The sequence below is a fragment of the Paramisgurnus dabryanus genome, chromosome 4 (genome assembly GCF_030506205.2).
Source record: "Paramisgurnus dabryanus chromosome 4, PD_genome_1.1, whole genome shotgun sequence".
In the NCBI taxonomy this organism is placed as follows: Eukaryota; Metazoa; Chordata; class Actinopteri; order Cypriniformes; family Cobitidae; genus Paramisgurnus; species Paramisgurnus dabryanus.
Genome location: NC_133340.1, coordinates 16,358,606 through 16,384,160, shown reverse-complemented (window position 1 = coordinate 16,384,160; position 25,555 = coordinate 16,358,606). Strand labels below are relative to the sequence as shown.

The following is a 25,555-nucleotide window of genomic DNA, read 5'->3' as shown; positions in this document are numbered from 1 at the left end:
TTTGTCTGGACTGAATTTGATTATCTTTAATGCTCGTGCATTTGATGATATTTATGTGAACACACAATTGCAGTTTCAGTCCCATTAAAGAGTGCAATCAGGATTTAGGGTGAATTTTTCTTAATTTTAAATACTTCACTCCTATCGTAACTTAATATGCTGGGATAACAATATGCGAGACATTTATAGGTTGAGCTTCCTGGGAAAAAAAGTGTAAACACTGGCATTGCACTATTAAAACTGCTGTTTATGCATCCAAACAATACTTAAGGCAACATGGTTTTAATCAATGACATCTAACGAAAGCAATGTCTCTTTGGTCCAACCAATGAAACCGGGATGAGTAATGCATTTGATTTTAAACAGCTAGTACAAGTTTTTCAGTGTGACAGGGTTCAAGGCAAGCTAGGTTCAACTTTATAGAAATGCACAGCTACAACTATCATCGGGTACACAGACAATAAAGTCACTTAATCTGTTGTCTCATACAGTTGTCTAGTGCAAACAATGTATAGGAAACCAATTCAGTTGTTACTTTCTATTTATAGGTGACAGGAAAGTTCAGGGGGGGCGTAAACCCGTTCACGAACGGCTGCTTGAGGAACGTCTCGCATGTTCTGTGCAGCTCACAGGCACCCAGGTATACCATCTTCTTTTTGCAATGCATGTCATTGCTTTGTAATGTCATTTTGGGTTTTCTGATTCAGGTAATAAAACTGTATTATATGGTTGATCTGTCAGGTATCTGGGTAGAAAGAGGAAGACTCAGACTGTGTCTGTTCAGCCTCCTTTCCTCCGGCCACAGCTCACTGAAGCCCAGCTTGCCGCCAAAGTACTCGATAATGGAATACAAGGAGATCTACACCGGGTAGGAAATCTTTTTAGTTTGCTTAACTACTTTATCGCATATTCCACATTGTTTTCAAAGGTTTGCTTTGTATTTTCATTTTTAGCTACTTCACAGAGAAAGTGCATATAATGCTTTACCTCGGCCATGAATGCACCATCTGTGCCAATACTTCTCTGCCCTTTGGCAATACTTGTATTTTTGAATTAAAGGCTCAGCACTGATAACAAGAGGAAGGAATATAGTACACTGTGACACGATTGATAAATGTGTGCAGTAACGGATGAAGGAGATGATTAGAGATGTGTATGTGATCGGCTAGCATTCAACATGTCCAGTTTCGATTTGAGAATTATAGGATTGCTAAATCTTCTGGCATCTTATGTCTGTGCTAGGACAGCAACCGATTACTCATGCAGCAGGCCAAAAGCAACAGAGCCTGAGAAAGAGCCTGAAGAGGTTTATGTTGCAACACCCAGCAATTTAGTCTCTGCCAGTGTGAGTTAAGCCCAGAATTTTTTTATGTGTACCCGAACGTACACACGTGGTCGAACGCACAAAGCATTGTTTGACTCATACGTGTACACAGACGTCTGACTCATGCACTTTCCAACAAAATGCAATTCATCTCCTGGTCTACCACATCCTCCTGTACGCGCATGTGCGACCTATGCATATAAAGTAGCGAAGTTTACAAAAATCCAGCGTTGTGCGTACAGTGTTACAGTATGTACTAGTGGTCGACCGATACAGGTTTTTTAAAGGAATAGTTCACCCAAAAATGAAAATTCTGTCATCATTTACTCACTCTCATGTTGTTACAAACCTGCATACATTTCTTTTGTTTTGATGAACATGAACAAAGGTATTTTGGTGAGACCCATTTACTTCTATAGTATTCTTTTCTACTATGGAATTTATGGGGTCTACGAACTGTTTGGTTATAAACGTTTCTCAAAATATCTTCCTTTGTGGTTATACAGGTTTGTAGCAACATGATAGTGAGTAAATGAAGACACAATTTTCATTTTTGGGTGAACTATCCCTTTAAATATTACATATATCGTCCGATATATCGGCCATGGCAATCTAACCTGTGCATACTATTCTCATGACGAAATTTGCATCACACGCACTGTATGCGGACCTTCGCATATCCATAAAAACGGGACTAGCTTAAGCTGTATAGAGAGTAAGCACATGACGTCGCCTTCGGCGAAAGTGACTGCCGTTACGCCCACTGGTTGGCAAAAGACAGAGCGGCAGCATTTGCGTATAGCGTGAAATCGCCAAAAACATGAGGAAAACGTGTCTAAATGGGAAAAAGCTGTTGTGTGATAGATTGTACCAACAGATTTAACAAGAGTTCGGAGCTATCGTTTTACAGACACAGAAAGGAGAAGTAAATTGATCGTTCATGCCAACGTCCACAGGTGGGTTGACAAGTTGCTAGGGCACTATCAAGCAGAAGTGGACACTACTTAAGTATTTTACTTTCTACTTAAATGTATTATTTTCAAGCATTTGTGTTTTATCAGTGTTTTTCTTTGGAAAACATACATTCCAAAGCATATTATCATAATTTTTACTAAAAAAAAAATTTGGGATTCAGTTTTTGTTTTACATTTTAATATTTACTTTTACTCAAGTTAAAGTACACAATTTTAACGTAATTGGGTATTTCAGGAATATTCAATTTTCTTAAAAGAAAAATCCAGATAATTTACTCACCACCTTGTCATCCAAAATGTTGATGTCTTTCTTTGTTCAGTCAAGAAGAAATTATGTTTTTTGAGGAAAACATTGCAGGATTTTTCTCATTTTAATGGACTTTAATAGACACCAACAATTAACACTTAACTCAACACGTAACAGTTTTTTCTACGGAGTTTCAAAGGACTATAAACAATCCCAAACGAGGCATAAGGGTCTTATCTAGCAAAGTGATAAAAAATAACAAATATACACTTTTAAAGCACAACTTCTCGTCTAGATCCGGTCCAGCGCGACCTAACGTAAATGCGTAGTGACGTAGGGAGGTCACGTGTTACATATATAAAACGCACATTTGCGGACCATTGTAAACAAAAAAATTGACACAAAGACATTAATTAGTATCAGTTGACATACAACAACGTAGGAACGGTCCTCTTTCTCAACACTTGTAAACACTGGGGCGGAGTTTCGCGTTCGTCCTCTGTGACCTCTTGACGTCATGACGTCACGCTGGGGCATCACGACCGGATCTAGACGAGAAGTTGTGGTTTAAAAGTGAATATGTTATTTTTCTTCAAAAATGACAATCGTTTTGCTAGATAAGACCCTTATGCCTCGTTTGGGATCATTTATAGTCCTTTGAAACTCCGTTGAAAAAAACTTTTACGTGTTGATTTAAGTGTTAATTGTTGGTGTCTAATTAAAGTCCATTAAAATGAGAAAATTCCTGCAATGTTTTCCTCAAAAAACATAATTTCTTCTCGACTGAACAAAGAAAGACATCAACATTTTGGATGACATGGTGGTGAGTAAATTATCTGGATTTTTCTTTTAAGAAAATGGACTATTCCTTTTAAATAAATTTTAATATGCAATATAAAAGAATACACAGTATGATTCTATGCTTTAGGTAGTGAAGTATTTTTTTTTTCCAATACAAATACCATAATAAAGCACAGATGCTTGGAAAATGTAACTAATGTAACTAACTATTGTCCGCCTCTGCTATCAAGTCCAACTAAATTCAATTTAAGCTGATAGTCAGTTTTACTAGCGTTTTCGCAGGGCATGCTCCGGCGTAGTCACGTGATAAAGTGACGTCAATGCAAACCCTCTATTGTAAAAAGGAACCAGACATTGTTTATCGAAATCTGCAAAACATCAATGTATAAGAAATGTTTAACACGTTTACTAGGGCTGCATAATATTAAAGAAAAATGCCTTATGATGACACCGGCCCTGCTCTGGCCTATTAACTCTTTACAATTTTCTTTGAATTTTCTGAGTTTTGTTTTATTTCACTGGTGAAAGAAGTGAAAGCACATTGCCACATTTTCCACATTGGACACTCTGGTGAACTCTCTGCTGATTTGCATCTTTTAAGGTGTCATAAATCACTGACAGCTGTTCTGCTGTCAGTCTGTTCTGAGTCAGAGCAGCACATCTACTTATTTTTTTATCGTGTCGTCAGCAGTTTGGTCTGTTGCTTTTACTTAATTAACTACTCGTGTTTTATCTTGCCATCTTCTTTTAGTCCAAGAGCAGTCTGGAGATGATGGAGAGTCAGTCTGCCGATGCCGAGCCTCCTCCTCCACCTAAACCAGAGCTCAGATATCCTGGGCTGTCACGAGGACCTGCCGGACACTCTGAGGGTAAGAGCAGATCTACATGACAGATGTTAATAGACTTGGGACTGTGGCAACTACAGTGCTTGCATAATAATATTTTTTAAAGCATTTCGGGCAGGGTTTGTTGTAAACCTCTAACCTTCGAGTTCAGCATTAAACAGCGGTCATGCTAAATTATAATTGAGCTTGACTTCCTTTTGTATAATAAAATATTACAGCCATAGACAGTAAATAATAGCAATTCATTATGTTCATGTATGCAAAACCTAAGCTTCGTAATCTTGAACACAATTTTTTTGCTGCCTGATGTTGCCTGCAGGAAATGCGACTCTAGTATAAATGTATCATTTGTATTTTAATACAAGAACACTGTTATTTCTGCTTAATTCGTTATACATTTTCAACATCAAAACGAATCATTTATCTTTTTTTGCAGAGAGTGCTCTGTTAAATAAAGCTCCGCCCACCCCCACCATGTTCAAGTACAGGCCCACCTACAGCAGCCCGGGCAAGAACCACACCGCCCTTACACATGCCTATGCCAATCAGGTAACCTTTCTGTCACAATGCATATTTATCCATAATAAAAACCTTATGATCAGTCAGAATCTATGGGTCAGCTGCATTTAATTAATTTTGATGCAATATTTTTTGCATGTATTTAATTTCATTTATTTTTCCTCTTATATTTTATTAAATCCATTAAAATGTTTTCCCTCCAATTTGGTTGACTCAGTGGCTTTCAGTTGAACAGTATCAGTAAGTTCACGCTGTACTATTTTTTTTTTCTGTTTGTCTGTGTGTGGTGTTGACCTCCCTTCTTTAATATCTGTTAATGTTTTTTTGTGTTCATATTGTAAATGGAGCTTTCCTGTTGCAGCTGATGAGTTTCTGTTTCATTTAATGTTAACAGTATTTTCAGCCCTTGTGTGTACTTCACTTTGTGATTGATTGGGGATTGAAATCTTTTTCTTTGATTATACAATACATACAAAGATGTCTCTTTTTTTACTGATGCTGGGAGCTTTTTCAGAAAGTAATCTGGTCCTTGAAGTTAAAACATTTGAAAGAAAGAGACACATATTTGTGATGGCCAAAGATTAAAATCTATTCCATTTGTTTAATTAAACCCTGGTAGTTTTAATAAAAAGCCCACAGTGTGTCGGAACAAACAACTTATCTGTCGCCATATGGTGGCCATGCAAAACATTAAGCTGTGAATGGTTGCTGGATTATAATGAATTTATAAAATACATCACATTATGGGATGTCGTTGACTCAAAATTCTTATTAAAAATGATGTGGACTCTTTTAACTCTTCCCCCGCCAGTGTTTTTAAAAAAGTTGCCAGCCGGCGTCAGTTTAATGCCTTCCAGAAAATGTTCTTCTTTAAATATATAAACATACAATATATCGAATGAAAGGACAGACCCTCTGCTTTCAAAAAAAAAAGTTTCATCCTACCTTCATTAGTTCTCTTTTTTTCACCTCTCAAATATGGGGAGTAGGGGTGTCCCGATTCTCCAAATCCTTGATTAGATTACATTTTCGATTCTAAGGTCACGATTCGATTCGATTCTCGGTTTTTTACTTTTTTTTTTTTTAAGACAAATAATGCTATGCCGTTATTATTATTTATTATTATTATTATTATAGTTTCACATTAAAGGGATAGTTCGTCCAAAAATGATAATAAACCCATGATTTACTCGCCCCCAAGCTGTCCGAAATGCATATGTCCATCGTTTTTCAGACAAACACATTTTCAGATATATTTTATAGATAAATGTTTTAGATCTTTCAGTTAATTAAATGTGAAGTTATGGGCTCCACGTCCTTCAAGTCCAAAAAAAGGGCGTCCATCCTTCACAAAATAAATTCAAACGGCTCCAGGATGATAAACAAAGGTCTTCTGAGGGTAATCTGCGCGGTGTTCTTGTAGAAATATCCATATTTAAAACGTTATTAACGAAAATAACTACCTTCCGGTAGTGTCGCCATCTTAGTCGCGTCCGCATTCAAGATCAGAGCTATACGCAGCTTACGGAGGCTACTCTGCTGCTGCTCTGTGCCCCCGCCCTCCGAATTTGTCATACGTCACTAAGAAAAGTGCGTACACTACGCTAATACTCTCTCCTGAATACAGAGGAGTCTAAGATGGCGGTGCTACCGGAAGATAGTTATTTTCGTTAATAAAGTTTTAAATATGTATATTTCTACAACAACACCGCGCGGATTACCCTCAGAAGACCTTTGTTTATCATCCTGGAGCGGTTTGAATTTATTTTGTGAAGGATGGACGCACTTTTTTGGACTTGAAGGACGTGGACCCCGTAACTTCACATTTAATTAACGGAAAGATCTGAAAAATTTTCTAAAATATCTGAAAATGTGTTTGTCTGAAAAACGATGGACATATGCAAAATTTATGGGTTTAATATCATTTTTGGCCGAACTGAGACAAACTATGCATTTTCTTTAAAATATAACCCGCTGCATCTTGGCGCCTCTCTCACTCTTGCGCACGTGCAGAGAGCTGCGCTCTGTCCGAAGTCAGTTCAGTAGGTAGTAATCCTGTTTATGATATGCATTTCAAGGAGTTGTAGCAATACATCCCTAGTGTTTAAAAACAAAATCACGTTCCGCTGGACTGATGTTTTTAAAGGCACCACTGAGAGGTATTTTCACGCTTGGCAAGCCGAACCGGACGTGACATGGGGGCGTGGCAGCATCGACAATCACATTTTTTAATTCGAAGTTCGAGGTTGTGACTTCTTCATTTCAATCGATTTCGATTTAAAATCTAAATCGTGACACCCTTAATGGATAGGTTTTTTCAAAAACACAACATTTTGAGCAAAAAGCTGAGATAATAAAATTTTTGTGAAGGATTTTTGATAGAGATCAGATTCAGAGTGATCCTCAAAACTTACATGGACATACAGCTGTTTGCCCTAAGGCGACACTTCCGGGTTTTATAAGATCCAGGTGGATAATAGTCCTGGTATTGCGGAAAGCTGGAAATACTCGTCATTGGCAGGGAAGCGTTTTCTCTTAATTGACGAGTTAACGTGGCGGGGGAAGAGTTAATGTTGTGGTTCTTTTAAAAGATATGTTTGATGTAAAAATCTATATAACATTTAAACATTGTTCTCTGAAAATCTTTCCTTTGGTCAAAACTATCAAATGTTATTTGCACGTCTGCGTTTTATTAAATGCAAATGAGATTGGGGAGGTACAGATGAGTAGGTTTTTCACTGAATAACAACTTTTGCTAAAGCATTACCAATATGTTGTTGCATGGACTACCATGCTGAAAGTGCAGATCAGGGTCATTAATGTGTTTTGTTCTTTGTTCGAGAGATAAAATCATATTTCCTATGCAACACTGCACAAGACTGTTGAAGTTGCAAGCATTCATTCATTATCCCAAAATGGCATACATGCTTTTTGTAGCATGCTCAGTTTTTATAGACAAGGCCCCCAGGGTTTTGTCCCTGTGCCATCCAAGACCGCAGAACAAGAAAAAGTAGTTTCTTAACATCATCTGTTTTTTTTTACGTTACTCAAGTGGCAGCTTGTCTAAGAAACTGCAAAACAGACTCGCGTCAACACTTTTGTGGGAAGTGACGGTGCTTTGCCTTCGAGTGCTTCAAGCTTGTTGCCTGTAATTTAGTTGCCATTCCAATCTAAGCCTCTATGTCTGTCATATCCTGCAATGCTGGCTTTGTATTATAGGCATACAAACCCTTCCAAATTGCCCATTTCCTCTGCAGTCTCCCTGTTGTAGCACCCATGTGATCCTTACCAGGAGTTTGTCCTTTTTAATTCAGCTTTTAAATTGCTTTTGTAACTTTGTAAGCTTGCTCTCTCTCTTGCTCTCTCTGTAGATGAGTCGTGGGGACAGTCTTAAAGAGTCCTCTTCCTCCCTCCTCCAGTCCAGTCAGCAAGCAGGCTATCGCTCTGAGCCCAGCCTGGATGGACGAGAGGGGGGAGTAGCGGAGCGAAGCGGGACGGAGCGAACGGGAGGGCCACCTGGAGGACCTCCAGGCTCAGGGATGCCAGGTTACTCTCTCGGAGGGCGCTCGTATCCCTCCTTTTCTGATCCTACGGTTCTCGCCGGCGTCGCCTCGCGGTCCTCCAGTGTCCGCTCTTCCCACAACGCCCCGCCATCTGAGGCCACCACTTCCACCAGCTACAAGAGCTTAGCCAATCAGACGCCACCGCAGGTTCCTCGCAATGGCAGTCTGTCATACGACAGTCTGCTTACACCTTCCGAAAGTCCAGATTTCGAATCTGCAGCGCCAGAAATGTCACCCGGCCGACCACGCACGCCAGTCGGATACAGTTCGCCCTTCCTGTCGGCACAGATCGCTCAGCAACGGGAAGCGGAGCTCCACCAGCCCTCCGCCCTCATCACGTCTCCGCAGCGGCCAGGGTACCATCGCGGCTCCACCTCCACCTCCTCTCCTCCACCTCCGCCCCAACGCGAGCGGGAACGGCTGCTGCACGACTCGCAACCACACCATCATCACCACCACCATCATCACCATCGGCCGCCCCGCTTCTCTCGACCTCCCCTGCTTTCCGATCCGGGCCATTCTCAGCCTTCATATGCTTACCGCACCCGCTCTACTGACGTGCCCCTGCCGCCCACATCCCATCCCCCACGCTCACCACATGCCCCACCACTGGGCAAGTCTCTATCTTACTCGAGCGCTGCAGCTGCAGAGATGCAGTACCGCCTGGTCCGCAAAGCCTCGGCCTCGGCCGGGGGAGGGGGCATACAGGCGCCAAAGTGAGTAACTCCCCCTCAAACTTTCGACGCTCTGAGCAGCCTGTTGCCTCCTTCCTCCTGCTCTTCCTCCTCCTCCAAAACTCCTGTGAGTGTATCTCTTTCACTTCTTTCTTGCTTTTTCTTTTTTCCTAGTCTGGAGTTAGCGCTGCATGCTTGTACTGTCAACTCGTTCTGTTTAGGCAGCATTTACGCAATGTATGCCCTCAACAGTGTTCTGTTGCTTTCTGCTGCTTGGTTTTATTGTAATGTACATTTTGTTGTTGATGTTTTGTTTTTTGAGCTTAAGTGTGCCATTCATGTCTCCAGTGGTACCAGATTGTAAAAGTAAATTTTTTAAGCAGGTTTCATCAATCTGTTGGATTGCTCATGATAGAGCAGTGCTGAAGTTGTCTTTCTCCATTTAACAGGGATAGGAGAAATTATTAAACATACAATACTACAAACATGAAACCTACAATTGGCATGTATTATTGCTGTAGTTTTTTTAAGTTTTTTTTTATAGTTTCATTTTAAGGTTTATAACCAAGTTTTTATATAATGAGTAGATACTGAGGCATGCTGACAGCTCAAGGTTGACTTTTTTTTACTTTTTTCAGTGTTTCCTTGCCAGTGCAGATAAAATGTAGCTGTGTTATATATTACTTTTTTTTTTTTACTGATATCTGCTTTGGGAGGCTTTATTTAAGCTGATATATGAGATATTTCACAACCTCAGATTAAAATCCACAGTGATATAGCATTCCAGCCATATAAGCCAGTGGTGCATGTTATTATCAATTTGTCGTATTACAATATGTTTTTCGTTTAATACACAAGTGATTGATTTAATGCGCTGAAAATGATTTCAACTGAATGTCTCAGAACCCAGACTTCCCAAAGTATGTTTTAGTATTATTCTTGTGTTTGGTTTGATTTGAATGCATGCTGCTGCTTGTTGTTTTCGCCATCATAATTTTTTTAAATGAGAGGACAAAAGTATCATGCCAATTAATTTATTGTTAGGTATCCAAAAATGTCTGTGCCGATATTAATATTCGATTACTTATGGAGCTTTTCCATTGCATAGTACCCCACAGTTTGGTTTGGGTCAGGTCGGGTCAGCTCACCTCACTTTGGCTTGGTTAGCTTTTCCGTTGAGTTTAGTAACACTTCGAAGTGTGGGGATTATAGGCGTGTCGTAATATTTGCCCTGCCTACTGCTGTGACATCATACAAGTGTGAGCGTCGTTGTACATTCCCATACATTTATTTATTTCTCAGTCTGCCACAAAATTTAAATTGACCACCACAAATAGATGTCTGCACATCGCGTTTATCACCACCTCTGTCTTACATGACAGTTTTTGTACAAACACCCCATCAGTCGACGCGTTCCGCTGAGCCTCATTTAAGTTGCATTTAAGCATATATGCAGACGTGCGCATCGCGAATGTGCCCCCACAAACTGCAAGTCTGGAAAAAACTAATGGTGTTCCTGATTTACAACCTGTGGATGTTTTTCATCGCTAAAAGGGAGTTTAGGAACTTGCAGCAAAGCACAAATGACAACAGGTTTACTCGAGACAGTGCAAGCTAGCATGAAGGTAAAGCACGTAACTTCATGTAAACTCCGCTTAGAATAACAATAAAGTTCTTTAAAAGCAGTTTATTTATATAACAAGCAAAAAAAACAACACAGATTACCTAGGAAACCAAAACATGTGTTATTTTCGACAAGACATTTGTTCAAGAGTCAGACCATTAAAAAAAACAAAACCGGAAGTAAAGTTCTGATCCAGACGTATATCGCGTCAGAGCACGTGCGTCCGATGAAACCGTCTATAGCGATGGCGCTGGTAGTGACGATTCTCTCAGACCAATCAGTGATCTACAGTGTTTTCGCGTCACGTTTTGGTATCAGCTCAGGTCGCTTGGAACTCCCACCGAGGTGGTACTAAAAAAAGTATCGTATATGCACCCAGTGGAAAAGCCGCCAAAAGTACGCTGATCTTACCCGACCCAAACCATGGGGGGTATCATGCAATGGAAAAGCACCATTAAAATGACATCTGATACAGATAGATACTAATAGTTTTGCTTTTTACTCCTTGTTTCGAATGATATCGTGAAATCCTAGAAGTGAAGAACATACAAACAGCAATTTTGCAATAGTTTGACCAAAAATGAAAATTACCACATGATTTACTCACCCTCAAGCCATCCGAGTTGCATCTTTTTTCATACAAACACATATTCAGATATTTTTGAAAATACTCAAGCTCTTTCAATCTTTATAACTTTATTACTGTATAAAGGGGGTCGCACACCGGTTGAGAAGCGTCGCGTCTAGGACAATTTGGCGGTATCGTACACCGGAAGTGCAGAATAAATAGTGTGAGCTAAGTCAGATAGCGTCTACTTTAAAATATACGTTAGCAGCCAATGTTAAACGGTAACAGATGTTAATCCAGAGTCATAGCGCACAGGCATTTTTATATAGAAAATAATGTGTTCTGTTTTTAAATTAATGGCGTGTCGTTGGGCGGCGCTTCTCGTCCAGTGTGCAACCCCCTTAAGATGGTGGTGTTACTGGAAGATAGTTATTTTTTTGGTAAAGTTTTAAATTTGTATATTTATTTTACAAAATTGTATTAATTACCCTCAGAATGCCTGTATTTAACCCCCCGAGAAGCCATGTGTAGTATTTTTGCAAAGGATGGATGCATATTCTTTTTGGATGTGAAGGAGCTGGACCCTTATCATCAGTTATAAAGATTCTAGAAGAGCTTTTATAAATTCATAAATATGTGTTTGTATGAAAAATGATGGACATGTGTAACTCTGATGGCTTAAGGGTGAGTAAATCATGGGTTAATATTAATTTTTGGCTGAACTATCCCTTTAAAGGAACAGTATGTAGGATTGTGGCCAAAACTGGTATTGCAATAACAAAACTTGTGGCTAAAACTGGTACTGCAATCACACAGCTGGTGGCCAATATACCAAACGACAACATAAACATCAGTTAAGGGCTGCAACTCCACTTTTAAAATGACAATATCCTGGCCTGACAGCTGTTGTGAGTGATATAAGTATATGAAATGAAAATGATTTCTTAATGTCTAGTGACATTTCAGAGCCATTTAATGATTAATTGATATAAATTTCTTACATACTGTTCCTTTAAGTATTTTAACGGTTGAGGGCCCTAATAATAAAATAATAATGTTTTTTTTCCTCTGTCTGTCTGTTTTAGGGACGAGATTCAGATGAAGTCGTATAGTCGGACAAACGGGCAGCCGAAATCATCTCTTCCTCAATCTCCTACATCCCCCACTCATCCCGCCACTGTCTCCACTCGTCCGGGTCAGGCCTATTCCAGCGCTGGCTCTTCTCAGAGCCCCGCCAACAAGCCTGGAGGTGGGGTGAAGAAGGTGACCGGTGTCGGAGGGACCACTTATGAGATATCTGTGTGAGAGACAAGCAGCTGCTTTGTTCGGTCGAGAATAAAGCCATAGACTCGCAAATTTTGGCTGCTTTGCAGAGTAAAATATGTAGTGGACATTTGTGGCCACAGTTAAGATTTAAAAGAAAATTTCCTCAAAGCATTTCAGACCTCGAAAAGGAAATCAAACAGGTTTGGTCATGGAGGAGGAGGAGGAGGGGGTGTTGACATAGCGTGACCAGTCCTATACGAGACTCCTTATACGCACGGAGCTGTAACGCATAAGGCAAAGGGACAGGATTACCTTCGTAACTTTTCAGTACAGCGCAAAAAAGATTTCTATTCAACATAAATGTGTAAATTGTTCTGTATAGAGAGAAAAAAAAATGTATCATCATTTTTCACAAAGTGGAATTTGATTTTTTTTTTAAGGGGACCTGTGACATGCAGTAGCCATTTCAGACCACTGTGATTGGCATGCGACAATTTTGCGTCTGTGTCCAATCAGCACCAGGAAAGCAAAACAGTAGAAACGTTCAAGAAATGGCCTTTTGCATTATTTAAATGACAGCAGCCTTTTCAACAATGTTTTCAGAGCAGTGGCCTTGGTAATCAAGGATGAAACGTTTTTATTTAATTTTTAAAATGTTGTTTTATATGAATTTATAAATGGTTGATAAGATCAAAATGTTTTTTTTTTTCTATAACTGCTCACAAGATTTATTCTCTATGGACATTTATCCATAGTCATGTAGTGGGATGAAGGACTGCTGGCTGCTCCGTCCAAAGAGGAGGCTGGGAAACTGATGAGGTCAGCCAAAAATCACAGTCATGCACAAAGGGTTACTTGTAGCATAAAATGCATTTGACACGGGTGCCCAAACTGTGGGAGGTTTTTCAGAGGTTATCCTGTAAACATTGATTGTCTGCCTCTTAGGTATGTTTCTTATTTTACGAATATGTGAGAGGCAAATCTTCCCGGTGGCCTTTAATAGCCATCCAAGCTGGATTCAAAGCTTGCTGCTCAATGTCACACAACGTTGGGTTTCTATATCAATGCTCTCTGATCGGATGGCAGTTATCTGTCATTGTGAATTCGTGAAAAGCCTTTCATTTTAAAATATTTTAAGTTGTACTCATGTTAAAAAAAATTGCAAGACTCATTTCAATCATCGTCTGTCTTTTCAGGTGTATTGATGAACATTTAGATCAGGGCTGGCCAGTCTTGTAACGGGGGGATTTGATGGCCAATACAAATGCCATCGGTATACCCTTTCAGAATGATTATAGGAATATTTAGGATCAAAAGATGAGGGAGGAAAAGATAAGAAAGTGTACTGTATAGTTCGGTGTGAGTGAACATGGTTGTGGAAATGTGTATGCGTGAATGTGTGTGGTTGAGCATTGGTAATAAACACTTTATAAATCAGTTATGCTTTTCACTTCACCCTTCCTGGTGTGCTTCCTTTTATCATATGTGAGATTAGTAGGAAAACTGAGTTTTTGTTACATTTATGCATTTAGGTGATTCTCACGAAATCCAGATTTAGGTGTCCAGCATCAGAATTTTTATAAAGCCAATTTTTTGCACATATAAGATTAAGGTCTGACTCTGAACTTACTATAACCATTATTTTTATAGGATTTAAAAAATATTTCCTATAGAATGATTTAAATTTTTTAGATTATCATTATCAAAAATGATCATTAACTCAACATGATATTACATTAAATATATGCATTTACAAACTCATGTTTCGGTAATGAGAACTAAAAAGTTGCCTAGGTACTATGACAAACAAAATTTCAACTTTTATCTGGAGAGAAAAAAATAAGAACTGCTTACCTGGTAGCCATCTTGAGTGTCACAGTGTCACTTTTTTGAAAATGTTAGTTCCTTGAGGGCTTAAACAATGATTGAAAATTGTTGCGGACACATTTATATTCCTTATTATTGTCTCTACATTTATCAATGATCACCAAATACCACATGTTTCTTTACTGTTAATGTCTATAGTATAACATGCACTGAAGCTTTTTATTTTTTTATTATAAATATTTCCATGTCAAAGAACCCAAATCCAGTCATGGACACGTTGCGGTAATGAAAATGTTCCTCTTAAATGTGGACAAAACAACAAAATTAGTTTGTATGATGTCATTTGAAATCATGTGCAAAATAGTACATGAAGAGATGTTTGTAACTGTATGCTTCTTTTTTATCAAAATGTTTCACGACACCTCATAAGTCTAATTTCGTGAGAATCACCCACTTGGCAAATCAACTTAACAGTGCATTCATGGTACCTGTTTGTGTTGATATGTTATTTTCTTAATTCCCAAAACTGCAAAAAACTTGTCAATGCACATGTTTGAAACATGGTGAACTGAGTATTTGTTGAAATGTTGCATTATTTGGTACATGATGATATCCCCAGAGACTGAAGTATCTAAAAATAGAATAACTTATTGCTTCTCTCGTTTGCATTGAATGTCAGTGAATCTAAGCCCATAGGGAAGTCATGTTTTTTATGGTAAAGTAAATACAATACAAGTATATACTTGCACCGTTTCCCTAATACCAACTCCGATTTAGGTGATTAAACCACACATTTTTACCCCTTTTCCTGACCTACATAGACACTCATTAGGGGTGCGCCCCAGACACACAAACATGACACACACACAACAAACTCAGTTTTGATTTATAATTGTTTTAAATAAATTATAAAATGACTAACAGTGAAATAGTACAACTAAATGATTTTATTTTGTATTAATTTGCACTATATATTTAACTTTTTGGGAACATGTTAAAGTAGCTTTCCTCTCTGGCCAGCTTTAAGGGGGCGGCGCCCCCTAGTGACCAGCCGCCACTGAAAATGTTATTGCATAAGGTAACAAAATATGTCGTAAATCACAAACGATGTGTTTTAAAAAGCCACATTACTTGAAACAATTAAAGCTGATATTGACATTGGGTGGGTTTTGGAGTCTACAACACTATATATATATAATTTTAAAAACAAATATTTATAAAAAAAAGTTGTATGTTCATAGCTTATGTAAAACTATACGTGTTGTTACAGCGCTAGAATAAACTTGAGGGCAGCTGACTTTAAAGATACTAAAAATTACCTTGGGACCATTTAAAAAATGTATAGTTTTGAGAAAATAAATGTAGTTCTTAGTAAAAGGTGATTATGATATAAAACAGCAGTCCTGGGGCCTATACCATGAAGCCGGTTTAGTTGCTATTAGCCAGGTAAGTTTTGGATTAGTTTGTGCAAATGCTGGGTTTTGCACTACTTCCTGAACTTCAGCCAGCTCCTTGTTTCCTGTCTTCCATTATTGGACAAACTGATTAATCCAGCAGTGTCTGATTATTTTTGTTGTGACTACTGAGGTCAGGCACACCTGGATTAATCAGTTTGTCCAATAATGGCAGACAGGAAACAAGGAGCTGGCTGAAGTTCAGGATGTAGTGCAGCTGGGCATAAAGCCTATTCAATACAAATATTTTGTTTATTCACATACTGACATACCGATTTATAATCTTATATATATATATACACACAAATGCATATATTCCACAGTGTAGTTACGCATTTGATATGAAGGATTCGTTCTTGGTTATTTTACAAAGTTTGAATATACACCAAACATGATGCTGAACAACAGAGTGGTTTATTTGAAAAACATCCATCGACAACCACTCAAAACACTTCATATTCTAGACAATCGATTCATTGACAAAGATTAGTGAAAACCATAACGGGCACAAGAACAATGTTGCTTTTATAATCTGTGGATTATAAGAAGGTTCTGCATTAAGATAATGACAATTACAGCGTCCAACATCGACAGTAAAAGTTGTAGAATAACATAAAGACTGCCTGCAGCTTTCGTCTGTGCCTGTCAGTGTAAAATAAAAATGAAATGTTAAAGGCACGTATATTTCAGTGCCAAATAAAAATAATAAAAAATACACAAAAACAAGTAATAAGACTTGTATAGCAGTATTCCGTCTGAAAAACTCAAGTCGAGTTAGCAATGATTTGAATACTTTTAAGACATAATGTGAAAGATTTTCACGAAAAGAAAACAATTGTTAGCATAAACTGAAAGACTGTCCCTTTAAATATCACAGAAACCAGTAGCTAGCCAGTACAAGCCAACAGGGGTATTAAATAAATTAGTAGATTTAACAGAAAAGGAGTGACTTTTGATTAAAAAAAGGAATGATATTAATAGTGCAGTAATAAAAGAACCGAAAAGATTTAGATCCCAATAGTGATGCCTTTGCAGCACACAATAACCCCTTACTAAAAAATCAATTATTAAAATATATTAGAGGTAGATGTCCAATATTAAATTATGTTTAACTTAAATATTAACACATCTGACAGTGACAGAATCATCAATGCCCTGTTCAGATTCTGAATGATGACTGTTGGGATGTCCGAGCACAGAGCATACAAAATGTGTATTATTATTATTATTTATTTGCTAGTAGACTGATTTTGCTATTAAATTAAACTATGTTATACAGTAAAAGAAAACGGTCATTCTGTTTGTTCAACTAGGTGAAAACTTTGCACACTGAACATTAGCAAAATATCATCCAGTCCCATTCTAACATCACAGCGCTCTTCAGTAGCACATGCACAGTCTATTTGTCCTTCTTGCTTTCTGTGTCCATCGCGCTGATGGTTTCAGCCTCAGGTTCCTCCTCTTCAGGCACAGGGGAAAACACAGGTTCAATGGGCAGCTCGCTCTTCTCTCCTTTGGTCTTGTTGAGCTTCTTGGACTTCTGGTACAGCTCATTGAGGTTAAACTCTCGGATGATATTTTCCTGCGAATTAATGAAATTAACGTTGTCAACTCGCAACACAGCTTGTAGTTCTGCCTAAATATTTAGCTATTATAAAATGCACAAAAATTTGTTATGACTAAGTGGCTGCTTACTGGCCATTGAATCAGAACAGCTCCAATATATTTGTGACCCTGTCTGTAAAATCCAGGTTAAAGTCTCAAAGAGTTTGATATCAATCCCTAATTTTACATTCATTTTAATCTTTGACATGACCTTACTCAGCCAATTTTAAAGATATCAAGGTTATATTTTCACAGAATGTTCTTTACATCATGATTTTATGACACAGGCACGGTCACATTTTACTCCCACAAGCCTTATCTTTTAGAAATGTAATAGCACGCCTCCTCAGCACAGTTACAGCAAATAACACATCAAAAAAGCTGGTGTTATAACATGTGTTATAGTTGTACTGGTTTGCATGTAAAATGCAATATGCGAGTAGACCTCACCTCCGTAAAGGTCCATGACACTGCCCTTCCCTTCTTGTCCACCTGAGGGCGCCTCATAATTTCTTTTCCCCCCTGGAAGACCACAAGAGAAGGCAACTGCTTTGAGAGAGGAGAGGTGCTGACCCTATACCTGCGAAAAATAACAGAAGACATTGTCAAAATGATGAGATCTGTTGAACTTTGCTTAATATACCAAATACGGTGGCAAACCGAAGGACTTACTTCTTAGACACTTCACTGTAGCGCCCAATATCCACTTTCCCGAATTTAAGCCCTGCACAGTTGTACCTGCGTGAAGTTGAATGATTTAGAAAAAATATCAAAACAATTCAAACAGAACACAGCAAAAAGTGTTACAGTGTAAGTCGCTTTGGATGGAAGTGTCTTCCAAGTGCATTTAAATGTAAATATAAGACAAATTAGTTACGTGGAGATAAAATATAATAGTGTGAATGTTCATTTTCTTTTTTTTAATATTTGAGATTTTTTTTTTTAAATGGATGACCAAATAATAAAAAGTTTATAAAGCATCTTGCAGTGAGACATATAAATAAGTGTCTTTTTAATCAATATAGTGTAAATTCATGTAACTTGCTGAGCAGGCTGAATTGTTATTTTTGTGTATTAGGAGCAAAATTCTTACTTCAAGGAGAGATCGGCAAAGACAGAGGCGAAAGACTGACATTCTGGTGACCAGTTAGCAAAAAACTCCACAAGCCAGGTCACCCTGTGGTCCTTCTCCAACTCCTCCTAAAACCAAGAGTAAACTTCTATACTTACTAACATTAACTAAACACTTAAAAATGCAGTTGTGGCATTACATGAGCACCAGCCTAAAGGCAGTAATGTTAATGTTTGACTATGAACAATGTGAGGGTAAAACCTAGGTGGATGGTCGATGGTTAAAACTGATTGGTTAGATTAAAGCAACAATGCATGATTTGAGGATAAATCATGCATTGTTGGATAATGATGGATAAATAAGCAATTACCACTTCTACTGTTCTTGTGTACAGTGCAAAAGGTCATGGGTTTAATTCCCGGGGAGTACACATAGTAAAAAAAAATGTATAGCTTGAATGAACTGCAAGTCGTTTTGTATAAAAGCCAAATGCATAAAAATGTAAATGTAACTCTTGGATGTCAGACAGGCTGGACTGGTTTTATTACCCAAAGAGATGGTTTCCTCAACAAAGTTTGTTTGTTTTAGCAAAGTTTTAATGTCTATTCGTATTAATTTTTTACTATTTTATTAAGATACAAACAGAAAATACAGTATATGTACACGAAATCAATAAAAAAAATTCAGGCATCTGTCAGTATTTAGTGTGACCTCTTTTGGCACGAAACACATCTTGAGCTTTTTTAGGAGCCTGAAGTCTTGAAGTCATTCGATTAGTATTAGAAATTAGGATTTAATTTCATTTAGGTTTAAGAGTTTACCCTAAATACTTGACACTTCAGCTTATACTCTTATACTGTTTTTAATACTACATACAAATGTCCTGTATTTTCTGCTTGTATTCTAATAAAGAGACTGAAAAATAATTATACAATTGCAAATCTAATGGTAGCCTGGGGGGTGGGGGAGGTCGCGCACCGGACCTGTTCTAAAAAACGAACACATTGTTTTCTATAAGTATACGCACAGCGGCACCGACAGGTGGCGCCTATCCGCAGCGCCCAGCTACGACTCAGGAAGTTGCTCAAATCCCTGTCGCACCACTCACATAGTTTAACATTAAATAACATCATATTTGTCCTAAATCATTAACGACTTACATTGGCTAATGTATATTTTGCATTTTGAAGTAGACACTATCTGACTAAGCTCACGCTCTTTAAAGGCGTTCTAAGCGAATCTGCGAGACGTTAGTTTTTGTTGACGTTTGAATTGTTTTCAAACAGACGGAGCGTAGCTAACTACTCCCCCTCCCTCCCCTGCGTTCATGAACGCACCCAACCCCCACCCCCAAATCCTTCTTGTCGTTTATTGGTTAGAATACTTTGTTATGGTTTCTGTATGTAGGTTTGGCCACTGTGTTGTTATTGCCGTTTGTGAAGCCTGGGCTGTCTACAGAGATCGCGTTTTTTTTACAGTTTGATCAGCGGACAGGTAGCAAGCAGATAGTGAGGAGATGTTTGCTGTATGTAACAAAAAATTTTTTATGGTCTAAAATGCGTCAATTCGCTTAGAGCACCTTTAATGTGCACTTCCGGTGTACGATACCTACGAGTTGTCCTAGACGCGGCGCAGAGCTGCGCGTCCGGTGTGCAACCCCCTTAAGACTTTTGCCCAGTACTGGGCCTGATATAACTACACCCTAGTCCTGGCTTAACCTAAACCCTGTCTGGGATTAAATTTTGAGAATCTGCAGTCTATGCTTAGTGTCTATTGACTCCGTCTGAATCGCGCTCAGACGTGATTGCGCTCACACTGTAGCCTTCCACGCCTGAGCCCAAGTGAACCTCTGCAAGCCGGCCAAGGCGCATTTAACCCAACAAACCTAAAAGGCCAGCTTTGCTTGGTATTAACTAATGTAACATTGAGTAAACATCTCCCATGTAAATGCGCATGATCTGAAGTGATCAGAAATACTCACATCAATGGTTTTATCACTGAAGTACTTGATGTATTCTGGGCCCATGTACAGTGGAGGTTTGCAGGTCATCAGGAAAACTGTTTTAGATGTTTGATAGAACATGAGAGAACAGAAAAACCAACAATAATTTTTATAACCTCTTTAAAGTTCATCTTGGTGATGGACTAAAGAAAAAAGGAAAACAGTAATAGCTTTGTTTGGATAGTGATGCGTGTCGGATTTTTTCCTGAAAGATACTGACCAATGCACAGGGTCAAGTAGAGAAGCCCCAAACGTATGTCCAGTCTGAAGAACAGAATCACATTGGCCACTTTACTGAAGAGGATAATGTTGCCCACATGCTGCTCAACTGTGACTGTAGATCAAAAATGAGAGAGAAAATGAACAAAAGGCAACTTTTTAGTCTTAAAAAGATAGTTCACCCAAAAATGAAAATTCTGTCATCATTTACTCACTCTCATGTTGTTACAAACCTGTATACATTTCTTTGTTCTGATGAACACGAAGAAAGATATTTTAAGGAATGTTTGTAACCAAACCATTCATCAGCCCCATTTACTTCCATTCATTTTTCCTACTATGAAAGTGAATGGGGCTCATGATCGGTTTGGTTTCAAACATTTCTCAAAATATCTCAAAATATTAAAGAAATGTATACAGGTTTGTAACAACGTGAGGGCAAGTAAATTATGAAAGAATTTTCATTTTTTCAATGAAATATCACTTTAAAGGTGCACTTGCAAGAAAACAGGCACTGTTTTGTGTAGATTGTAACACGAGAATTAAAGGTTTGACCATCTGAGACACAAACATGGAATGACTAAGAAAATTGATTTAACAACAAACAAACCGACAACTGTCACAGGGAGCACACGACGACGTAAAGGTACCGACATGTTTAGTGTATAAACAAAGGATTGCTTATGCCATTTATACATAGACATCCAACGTGCTTTTGAATGGGGATTACCTGTTAACGTTTGCATGACAAAAAAAACCTCACTTACTTGCTCTTCTGTTCTTCATCATGACTATAGCACTAAGAAACATCAATATCTCGACCTCCCTCTGAAAACAAATTAAAAATGGCAGAACAATTCAGATTGTGTCACTAAGACAGCAAAACAGGTTGCTAGCATTTAACAAAGTTTATTTTCCACGTGCATCATTTGTATGTAATAAAATGCAGTCGTTTTCCATGCATAGGGGCTTGATCTTTAGATTTTGGTGTCTGGCAGCTAAACCCCCACCCTTTCAAATAATCCAGACCATCGTCTAATGCCCACTGGCCATTTTTTTTAAGCAAGGTGGCCCTGCCTGTTACATATACATACATATGTAAAAATGTTTGCTCTATACGAACCCAGTCGAAATCGCACGAATTGCCATCCTCCCGCTGCGTCGAAAGATGTTCACAAATCCCAGGCGTTTTGCGGATCGCCAAAAACGCGAGACACATAAATAACGAAGCTACATAGTAGGGTCTTAGTAGCCATTTGTACACTTGTGGCAAATGATACAGAAACGCGAAAAGAGGCGTTAATATTGCCATTTTTGTCCGTCTTTCACAAAACCAGTGCTGCTGTGATGTTCCGAGACGGCAAGGTGCGCATCAATGCCGTTATAGCTGCGAGAAATATACGTCGGCAAATGAATTAAACGATTTAAAGGGACAGAGGTCAATGCGGACGAAGAAAAAATTAGCTCCGCCGCTCACGTTGATTGGTGAGTTCACCGAAACGCCAGCGCGGATTGGCTGTGACGTCACATAAAGGGGAAAGAACAGGAAAATGGTCGCGTTCTTATTGTACCGTAATTAGTCAACGTAAAGCGACGACTTAAACATGCGTAACTGAAACACAAAAATAATAGTTTATCACTTTTAAAATAATGATTTAAACGTCATAAGTATTATATTGTACGACAGGGTGCACATTTAAGACGCCAGGATTTAGTAAAATGTACAAACTGTAAACATACGAACATCATTTTGGTGTAATACGGTAGATTGCGCAGAACCGGAAGTGATTGTCAACAGAGCTGATCGTTTAGAGGCGATTAGCAATACAAACGTCAACACGTCTAACGTAGTAATAACACAAAGTAATAACGGCGCATAACGGATCTTTGAACATGACAGAAATCTTCTCCTCACTATACGGACAGCCTGATCCCCAGGGTCCTGCGGGAGGGTCTGCGCTTGGGTTTGGGCCTGGAAAAGTGCCCCAAAACATGATGTCGTTCTCCCATCAGATGGTGGATGAAGGACCCCCGCTAAGAAAACCCGCAGCGATGAATGAGCCGTTTTATCTCCTGCGTGAGCTGCCCAGTGAGTGACAATATTGTGTTGTCTGACATTGCTTTAATAATGTAAAATGATTGTATGCATGTTATTGCATTTTCACTATAGTGTTAACTAGTTAACATCATTTTATTTTCTTGTTTCCAGTGGAGAATGAACTGACAGGACACACTAATCTCATCACACACTACAACCTGGAACACGCTTATAACAAATTCTGTGGAAAGAAGGTGAAGGAGAAACTCAGCAACTTCCTACCTGAACTTCCTGGTGTGTTTGATTATAATTCCTGACTCTAGATCAGTTTTAGTCTTACCAAACAAAAGCTTAAACACATTTCATACTGAAACGACATTGTTCTGTACCAGGTATGATTGACAGCCCCGGTATTCAGGACAACAGCTCTCTACACTCTCTCATTGAGAAACCACCAGTGTGCAACAACTCCTTCAGTCCCTTCACCGGTGCAATGCTAACCGGATTCAGGCTACACACCGGCCCTGTAAGTGTGTGTATGAGTGTACAAAATATGCATTTAGGGAGGCAACTGTAACACTGACATTTTTCTCTTGCTTGCCAAAGTTGCCAGAGCAATACAGACTGATGCACATCCAGCCACCGAAGAAGAAGAACAAACACAAGCATAAGCATCACAGACCGCAGGATCCCCTACCACCAGGTGACGGTCATACACAACACGTTCACATAAAGAGGGAGATGCATGCTTTCGTAGATAAAAACTTACACTTTTTTACTACAGAAACTCCTTCAGATTCAGACCATAAGAAGAAGAAGAAAAAGAAAGATGATGACCCGGACAGAAAGAAAAAGAAGAAAGATAAGAAGAAGAAGAAGGTAAAGGCTGACCTAAGCTCATTTTTTTTACAAATATGAGAAACAAATCACATGTAAATATTATTTAGTAAAAATCTTGACCTTGGCCTGTGCACGTTCAAGAGTTTATTTATAAGCCAATATTATTATGTAGTGTCTAGTTTAGCACTTAAATTGTGATTAAACATGGACTGATACATACGATGGAATCTGTTCATATCGATTGTTATTTCTGTTTTCAGAATCGCCATAGTCCTGATCACCCAGGTATGACAGGGTCTCAGTCCAGCAGCAGTAATCTGAGATAAAAAAAAATGCCTGGTTCACAGACGAACAGGAGGGAGTTGAAGCACAACCTGAAAGATTGGGCCTCAACAGATGTTACACTTCTAATGTTTTGCAGTTTGTATATACTGTATGTGTGTGAGGACATCATTAATGTATTATCGGTAACCCATCATATGCGTTACATTTCTAAGTGTTGAAGCGTCAAAGTGCCTCTGTGTCTATTTATGAGTATGATGAAAAATTTATACATTTTCATTCAACTTTTTAAGAACATGTTTTACAAATAAAAAAAAACAGAAAAATTGTCTGATTTAAAAGTTTTTCTTTAAGCACATTTACAATCACCGCATGACCAATGCAAGCACCATTTTGTTGGAAAATCAACAGATACATTGAAAACATATATAGTATATATAACACATATTTTCTAGACTTTTCTTCATATCTTTTACTGGGCAATTAAACATAAACAAAGAATAAAGTGCAAACTCTCCTCTGGATTAACAAGATAAAATGACCCATCTATTATTTCTTTAAAGCAGCATTTCCACAGTGTCCAATGTGAAGACACAGATTTAATAAAGATGTATCTACTAAGAACCTTTAAAACAAACAAAGAAGAAACAGAGGTACAAGACAACAGGTTTAAATTTAAACACAAAATAATGATTCATCATGTCAAGACAAGTGACATTACGTAAAGCATTATTTACCAGACCTGAGAGTCTGGATAGGAGATCAGGGGCTTCATTTATAAAATGCGTTATATTTTCCTCCTAAGTGCTTGTGATTCAAAAAACGAATGGTTACACAAAATAAGGGGTTTATGCCTTACTTTTCAAATGTGAAATACTTGCGATCTTGATTTATTATTTATGCATTAAATGAAAATGAATATACAATTAATGTCATTCACATATAAAAGAGCGTCTGTCAATGTTTAAATCCTCTTTGAGCAGCAAAAAAGTGGTGTAGTAGTACCTAAAGAAGTGGGTAAGTTGCTCTTAATTTATGCCCTCATTTTAAGGGTTGAACGTCCTGTTTTATAAACAATGACATGTAAGACTTGTCTTGCATATTCAGATCACCCCATATTGGGCCGGTATTGTCACTTCTGCTGCTTGACTTCTCAGCATAAGGATAATTATGAAATTAATATTATCAATTAATATTTAGAATTGGGTATACCCCATGCCACCTAATACAGAATTGGGTATGCTCAGTATATCTGCACTACAACACTGCTTATATTTCCAAAAACCTGCAGCAATCGGATAGGCAAAAATGCATATGTCTTCTCAGACCCTGATGACTCTAATACTTATCCTCACCAAAGAATAAATATGAACATTGCCATGGATTTTTGTCTTTGATCAAATGTGCGCTTTATAAATGAGGCCCCTGGTTTACCTATAAGGTTTCCCATTTACCAAAAAGGGACTAAACAATACCTTCACAAACATAATAAACAAACAACACCCGTTTATTCGCATTAGTAAATCTGAATATGTCTGTAACCTGCACAAACATTAGATACCATTAAATCACAAGGACTTTTAAATATAAAGGTGCTATAAATGATGTCATAGATAGAAGAACCATTTTTGGTTGTATCGTTCCATGAAGAACCTTTAACATCCACAGAAACTTTGTTTATTTATAGTGAAAAAAAATTCTCATTAAATGTAAGTAAAGAAAGAAATAGCTTTTTTAAGAAACTTTAATTTTAAAGTATTTATAGGGAACCGACAATGGTTCTTCTATGACATCATTGTGAAGAACACTTT

General features: G+C 38.2%; 4 protein-coding genes across 5 annotated transcripts in view; 2 read left to right on the top strand and 2 right to left on the bottom strand.

Moving 5' to 3' along the window:
- Positions 1 to 13,842, top strand: part of zdhhc5a (zDHHC palmitoyltransferase 5a) — a 31,582-nt gene extending 17,740 nt beyond the window's left edge. The window contains exons 7-12 of one of the 2 annotated variants that reach the window (XR_010531633.2): positions 549 to 640; positions 742 to 868; positions 4,098 to 4,215; positions 4,628 to 4,740; positions 8,082 to 9,074; positions 12,225 to 12,364. Coding sequence is in view for 1 of the 2 variants with exons in the window: in XM_065265541.2 (XP_065121613.1) it covers positions 549 to 640; positions 742 to 868; positions 4,098 to 4,215; positions 4,628 to 4,740; positions 8,082 to 8,989; positions 12,225 to 12,444 (1,578 nt within the window). In the remaining variant the exon portion in view is untranslated. Of the gene's footprint in view, positions 1 to 548; positions 641 to 741; positions 869 to 4,097; positions 4,216 to 4,627; positions 4,741 to 8,081; positions 9,075 to 12,224 lie in introns of both variants that reach the window. The other variant, XM_065265541.2, reaches the window with a different exon arrangement.
- The window catches only part of slc43a1b (solute carrier family 43 member 1b), a 131,512-nt gene that overhangs the window by 93,837 nt on the left and 12,120 nt on the right, over positions 1 to 25,555 (bottom strand). The window lies entirely within an intron of this gene.
- Positions 16,078 to 22,044, bottom strand: tmx2b (thioredoxin-related transmembrane protein 2b). The gene is made up of 8 exons (XM_065265498.2): positions 21,708 to 22,044; positions 21,352 to 21,412; positions 20,586 to 20,699; positions 20,345 to 20,421; positions 18,385 to 18,491; positions 17,964 to 18,029; positions 17,742 to 17,871; positions 16,078 to 17,268 (listed from the first exon to the last, which is right to left on the bottom strand). Exons 1-8 carry the CDS (start codon positions 21,894 to 21,896, stop codon positions 17,086 to 17,088), a joined length of 927 nt encoding a protein of 308 aa, XP_065121570.1. The 5' UTR covers positions 21,897 to 22,044; the 3' UTR covers positions 16,078 to 17,085.
- On the top strand, positions 22,330 to 24,073 carry med19b (mediator complex subunit 19b). The gene is made up of 6 exons (XM_065295576.2): positions 22,330 to 22,673; positions 22,794 to 22,916; positions 23,015 to 23,148; positions 23,229 to 23,325; positions 23,407 to 23,501; positions 23,723 to 24,073. The coding sequence occupies exons 1-6, from the start codon at positions 22,478 to 22,480 to the stop codon at positions 23,786 to 23,788; spliced, it is 711 nt and encodes a 236-aa protein (XP_065151648.1). The 5' UTR covers positions 22,330 to 22,477; the 3' UTR covers positions 23,789 to 24,073.